We start from the raw sequence: 7139 nt of genomic DNA on the forward strand, positions 1-7139 counted from the left end.
GACCCGTAAACCCACATCAAGGGGTTTGGGGAGCCCCGTCACCCCATCCTTCCTAATGAAGGGAGGGCGCAGTCAACTCCACCTGAGTGCGAGCAAGAGGGAACTAGAACCCCTTGAACACACAGCACAGGCGGAACCACGTGTGACCTAACACACTGTGGCCCATACCCACACACTCCTGCTACCCTACCAAAGGACGGGAAGCAGGAAAGGCCACAGACCCCAGAACTGCCTGGGAGACAGAACCCCCGGTCATGTCCATGAGGTAAAACCTTACAAAGGGGCCCGGGGAGGACCATGAAGCTGCAGCACAGATGTCCTCCACCGAGGCCCCACCCAGGAGAGCGGCAGAGGCAGCCACCCCACGAGTGGAGTGCGCCCTGACGCCCCCAAGGGGATCCTGCCCAGCCAACGTGTAGCAGAGGGCAATGCCCTCGCACAACCAATGGGACAGGCGCTGTTTCCTCCGTATCCGCTCCTACAGCTGACCCAACAGCTGTACAGGAGGAAAGGCGTACAGAAGACCGGGCGGCCATCTAAAGATCGAGAAGGCATCCACCCCCAAGGGGGGATGATCTGCTCGACTGACCGAGAACCACAAGGGGCACTTGTGAGAGCGTCGGCTTGCAAACAGATCTACCGAGGCCTCCCCGAACCGATCCCAGATCTGTCTGACTATGTCGGGGTGGAGTTCCCACTTGTCGTAACGAGGACCGCCCCGAGACATCATATCCGCGCCCACATTCTCTGCCCCAGGGATGTGGAGCGCCTGTAGACTGCGCAGCCTGCGAGATGCCCATAGCCAAAGTTCGACCGCCGGCCGTTGCAGGCGGATGGAACGAGTCCCACCCTGCCTGTTGATATACGCCGCTGCCGTCATACTGTCTGTCCTGACCAAAACGTGCTCGCCTACCACCAGGTGGTCGAACCGTTTGAGGACCAGGAGGACCGCCTTCAATTCCAACACATTGATGTGCGGGGTAGACGGGCCAGCATGAACCTTCGCCCAGCTGCCCCCCACTGCATGGGTCCGACACGTCCCTCCCCAACCCGTGAGAGAGGCGTCGGTGAAGACCATGACGTGTTAGCGCCTGCTGCCCATGGGGACCCCAATGGTGAGGATACCCAGCCTCCTCCAATGGGCGAGATCTCCCCATATCGACAAAGGAACCGTCAACCGTTTTCATTTGTCCCTCACCGGATTTATTCCCATAGAGGAAAACCACCTCTGTATCCTCCTCATGAAGAGGAGGCCAAGAGGAACCACCGTGTGAGCAGATGCCATCAGACCGAGCAGACGCATCACTTGCAGCGCCGTGACCGTCCCTCCCAGACGGAAACCCCGAGCGCGTGACGGATAGACACCCTCCGCTGCTCCGAGAGGGTTGCAATCATGGGTCTCGACCTCAGCGTCAAGCCCAAGTACTCCACCTGTTGACTGGGAAGAGGTGTACTCTTCTTCCAGTTCACAGCAAAACGCAGCCTGGTGAGGAATTCCACCACCAGCCTGGTATGAGACCTGGCAACCTCCTCCGAACGACTGAGGAGTAGAATGTCGTCGAGATAGAATAGAACCCGTATCCCCCGACGACGTAGAGGCTCCAGCGCAGTCGCTACGCACTTGGTGAATGTGCGGGGAGCCAGAGAATAGCCGAACGGCAACCTCTGGTACTCGTACGCTACGCCCTGAAACAGGAACCGCAGGAACTTCCTGTGAGGAGGGAAAATCGGGATGTGAAAATACGCATCCTTCAGGTCTATGGAGGTGAACCAGTCTCCCCTTCTGACAGCACGCAGAAGGAGTTTGACGGTCAACATCCTGAATGGTCTCGCTACAATCAACCGATTGAACGCGGACAGATCCAGTATAGGTCTGACCTCCCCTGTTTTCTTGGGTACCAGAAAATAACGGGAGTAGACGCCTGACATCGCGTCCTCTCTCGGGACCACGACGACGGCCTGCTTCGCCAACAGAGATTGGATCTCGTCGGCCAGGGCTGTCACTGCTTCTGACCCTGACAATAGGGTCGGCACCAAACCTGAGAACGGAGGGTGGGGTTGCGCAAACTGCAACACAAGCCTCTCTTTCAACGTTCTCTCTATCCACCCCCCCAAACGGCATTCTTGTCGCCATATGTGAAAATAATCCCACAGCGCACCCGCCGTCAACTGACGCTGGGCCGCAAGGAACAGTAGATAGCTGGCCCGGTCCCGCCCGCTGTGCGACGCACCCAAGGGGGGACCCTGACAAAAAAGGCCGGTTTGATACGGGAGAAGCTGTCATCAAACTGGTTGACACACACCCCCCCCCTGAACACCCCTCTAGCGCATGCTGAGGAGTTGTTCTGCAGCTAGACACGCAAGGCATGAGGACCCCATGGCCTCCTACACGCCGAAGCCCTGCAGTGATATTGCTATCACCAAAATCACGCTCGCCTCTTCTTTGCAGACCACTGCCGCTCTCACGGGAGTGGGAGGCATCAGCGGGATACCCCGCCTGGCGAAGGCGAGGCCGGGGTAACCCTTGCTGTGCATTCAACAGAAGAGGCCTCGAGTCCCCCTGCTGACCACTGTAGCTAGTGGCAGCCGTAACACCAGGCTCATCCATCACACAACGTGTGGTGCAGGAGCCACGCGACAGCACAACATTCTCACGGACAGACCCAGGCTCAGCCATCAACTGGGTGTCAGCCCCTGTCCCCATGAGAAGTGAAGAATGGGGCCGCATGCGCTTCAAAGAAGGTTCGCGGCCCGCAGCCAAAGGAAAACGATCAGAGCCCCGCTTCCGTGGGTAACAGAGAGAGGATTGAACGGGGAGCGGGCTGCTCCCGGCAAAATGACGACGGCTTGTATTATCCAAGCCGAATTCACCCAAAATGGCCGATTCCTCTGCCGCCAAGGCTGTCGGCCTTGTGGAACCCTGTTGACTCTCCGCCCAGGGCACCATTGGCGGGGAAAACATGGCCGCCTGTCGAGAGCCTCGCCACAGTCGTTGACAAGGCCGTGCTCCCACCTCTGGCTGCACAGCGTGAGGCGGTGTGGGACCCAGATCAACAACCGCCTGCACCTCCACAGAATGACCAAAAAGACTTTCCGTGGAAAAAGGAGTCGTGAGGAGAGAAAACCTATCCTCTTCCCCAAGAGGAGAGTGCTCCAACCAAACATGCCTAACAACAAATGTTGATAGCATCCTAATCCTCCCCGCAGTTATAGCTTGCGACTGAGTCAAGATCTCTATAACACCACAAACATGCAACATGTTTACAATGTCGGCTGGACCCAAAGCCCCACTACCCGACGCCAATGTGGATAGGAAACTAGCCAGCTGAGCCATAACACTGGCCGCCGCTAAAAACCATCCTGCAGCAGTATACCACTCATCCGTCCATACTGCCACCCTCCGAGCCGATTCGCTGTCAAGCATCGGCCGGGTGGGACATCGTTCATCCCCCCCGGGACACAGGATCAAAGCTACCTGGCTACGTAGCCACGGTACACCCGGCCTGCACCCTGTTGTTAGCCCTTTTACACGTAAAAAAGGTAAATAAGACTCGGCGAAACCCCCCACATTAGCAACCGACTGACCTTCATCAATGAATCGGGCAAGAGGAGGGAAAAGCGGCAACGTCCCGCGGCGGGGAGTATTAGAACAACGACCCATTTCAGAATCAACATTAGCATTAGCAGTAGCGTTAGTAGCATTAGCGTTAGCAGCGTGCTCCAGGATCGCCAGGAAAACGTCCACTGCAGTGGAACGTTCACCAAGCCACCCCGGCCCTGGCGCCAAAACATACTTCACAGCATTACCAATACCGACATTAATGCCTGATGACACAGGGCCTACCTTTGTACAAGCCGGCTCGATAGCCAAACCTTGTACGCTGCTCCTTGGCCTGCTGCCGTCAGACGAGGAAACATCAACATAGGCCCGACGTGTCACTGAAACATGCCCCGAAGATTCCAGGGGTAAGCAAACCTCCGGTAAGCCTTCAACATTACGCAATTTCTCTGATCTTTTCATAACACTAGTTACATAAGGTGCACTGCGACCGTTATGATGGAAACGAAATTAGAGTAAGAGTGTTTGGTGACCATGCCTACTGTCTTATAGGCTACGCCTCCATAGGGGCGGGACCCGGCAGGTGTAGGTGTACTTGTTTTTTTCGTTGATGGAGTACAATAGGTACATGAGATGAGGTATATCTCGATAGGCTTAAAGAGCGGGACGCGATGGCCAAGTACGATAATATAACAATGTTTTAAATGTAATTGTAGTTACAATTTCTTTAATTGAATTAACTTAAACTAGAAAAGTAAATACAAACTAAATTAACAATGTAACTTAGAGTTAGTTTACAGAAGGACAGTTTCCTTCAGACTGAAGCACAACTTAATGTCTCATCCTTCCAGTCTGGTTGCTTGACCACAGATCAAGCAACCCCCCACCAATTGCTACAGGGCTTGTATTTTGGTTTGGCCCTTCTCGTTTTTATGCTATGGTATCCGTATTATTATGCAAAGTCTAGGTGATAAGTGTTGGCCGGGTAGCTTCATTGCTTTCTACAACGGCCGGGTACTTATCACACGGCGCGATGAGTGAGCGCATGCACATCATTGCGCGCACTTCTGCCTCAGTGACCTACTAACACAGCGTGTAACCACGTGTGTGCACGACTGCATGCCTGGTTATAACGTGAAACGTTTTATGTTAAAACAAGAAGTTATCATCACGTTATAACGTGAAACCTTTATGTTATAAGTTATAACGTGATACGGATATTTTTTTTTCTGGTGTGGCAGCAATACGCTTCCGTATTGTTAAATAACAAATCAATTCATCTCCTCGCCTCGCATGGTAAGACTTTTTCAGACCTAAGCGCCCATTCATTCACGCGCTCCCTTCCCCCTTCCCCCCATCCCCCTCACGAGGAAGTCTACCAACTAACCAACTAACAACCACATCTCCCACAATGCACCGCGGCAGCGCATCCTCGAGTTGCAGCACCGGAGCAGCTGACAGTCGAGCTGTCAAAACTTCTTGCAGAAAGTGTGCGAACCGTACAGTGGAAACACAGACGGGGAACTCGCTCGCTGAGCGCAAACCACGCACGCCACACGAGCGACATGCTCTTCCTTAGATGCGCCTCTTGACACATCTGTGAAGAACATTCGCATCGTCCTCTGTTTTAGTGTTTGCGATTACAAGCCGTGCCAAATGTCGAGGGATGATGATGGATAGTGTGCCAGGTAAAGGTGGCATGATGGTCCGCAGCGGTGATGAAGAAGACGGGGGTAACAAGGCGAAGGAGGCTCTTCATCAGTGTGAACTCATCCAGGACATGATTGACATCTCCATCTCCAGCTTGCAGGGACTCAGGACCAAATGCTCCGCATCTAACGACCTCACCCAGCAGGAGATCCGCACACTGGAGGTACGTGCGTTGTTGTCGCATCACAAGTTCACATTTTGACAGTATATAAAAATAACACAAAAAAGAGTATAAAAGCTCAGTCATGCTTCAAAGAGGTCAAGTCCATGTGGAAACATTCTGAAGAACAAATGATAGGCATGTGGACTGTTTTCTTTTGAGCAACACAATGCAGTCAGACTAATATTTTCGTATTTATTTATTAGGATTTTCTAATTATATTTAATTCGACGTCACATGGGAATTACAATGGGTTTACAATCGACGTTGAAATTTATATTTCGGTCTGCAATCAATAACAGAGAAATGAGGTCATGTGTATATCGTCGAACTTCCTGGTTTGTCAGACTGAAGGCTACGCCTTTCTGACGAAGCTGACACTGGGGATTGTTTTTTTTAACGGCTGTAAATGTGACAGAAAAGAAACACCACATGCTTCAGAAATGTTCCATCCCTCCTGGCAAAACAGTTGACACATCATTTAACTTGTCATATAACTTCATTGGCGATATATAGACGGCAATAACTCTTAACATTCCTAGTCCCATGCCAAATTGGACTTGTTACAATACCTATTAATGTAGGAGATTATAAATTAATGCCACACAATCACTCAACTAGCAGTAGATTCGGGTTTTAGAAAGTGAATTCCAGAATAATCCCTTTTCAAAGTCCAACAGGCTTCAGTCCTCAAACCATCTGTCTCTTTCAGTCCAGAATTTTTTTTAGGGAAATTGTAATAACAGTTTATAGGGCTATCAGTAGAAAAATTGTTTTCCTCATATTCAATGTCACAATCAATGTTTAATCTTTTTCACGTTGTAAAAGAGGCTTGCAGCAATATTTCCATGGATGTTGTTGAGATTACTGTGCATTACAACAACGGTCAACCAACTGCGCCCTTATACACTAATTTGCCAGCTCATTCACATGGACCTGATGCATTCAAAGCATCATAGTCAAGTCAAGTTGTTTATTTATATAGCGCATTTAAAAGCTCAGAGAGCCGACCAAAGTAGTCACACAGTGTAACAGAGGACAATTACAACATGACAAAAGACAGGATGGACAGTCAATACACTGTAGGACCACAACACACTAGGAGTATACAACAGAAAGAGAGTATGATGATATAGGACAGTAGACATGTTATGATGACACAAAGACTATACAGTCGACGATATGGTAATACATAGGAGACTAGCCAATATGTTATGGGAGTAGGACTATGCAACAGACATAAGACACAGGTAATGACAATATAGTAACTGGACACTGTAGAGAACACAGAACAGCAACACAAGGGGGACAGAGTAAGCACTAGGCTGACAGAGAAAATTGTAGAGAGAATGGTAAGGCAGCAGGGTTTAATCCTAGCCAAATGCTATGGAGTAGAGGTGGGTTTTGAGGCAGGATTTAAAAGCATCCACAGAGGGAGCAGATCTTATGTCTGGGGGAAGACCATTTCCATAGCCATCCCTGTGGTCTGGTCCGGCGAGGAGGGGCCGTGTCTGCTGTGTTCTGCAGAGAGCAGAGCCCCTTGTTGTGCACGTCTCTGTGGCGAGAGAGGCTAAATTTAGACACCTCTCTCCCTCCCACGCATTCTCAGCGTGGCCTGTTGAGCAAGAAAATCAAATGACGTGCAAACAAGAGCGAGAGACAGTGGGAGGAGGAGGCATGGGAGAAGTAGGACCTGCTGCTTGAGTCTCT

General features: G+C 51.1%; 1 protein-coding gene across 2 annotated transcripts in view; it reads left to right on the forward strand.

The window, feature by feature from the left end:
* Window positions 1–5064: 5064 nt before the first annotated feature.
* LOC311244609 (kinase suppressor of Ras 1-like) overlaps window positions 5065–7139 on the forward strand; it is a gene marked incomplete at its 3' end in the record, with an annotated part of 114215 nt that continues 112140 nt past the window's right edge. For both annotated transcript variants that reach the window (XM_084334211.1, XM_084334209.1), the window contains exon 1: window positions 5065–5432. In XM_084334211.1, coding sequence (XP_084190337.1) covers window positions 5226–5432 — 207 coding nt within the window. In that variant the 5' untranslated portion in view covers window positions 5065–5225. The remainder of the gene's footprint in view (window positions 5433–7139) is intronic.

Source organism: Notolepis coatsorum, assembly GCF_963971535.1.
Source record: "Notolepis coatsorum genome assembly, chromosome: 1".
Lineage (NCBI taxonomy): Eukaryota > Metazoa > Chordata > Actinopteri > Aulopiformes > Paralepididae > Notolepis > Notolepis coatsorum.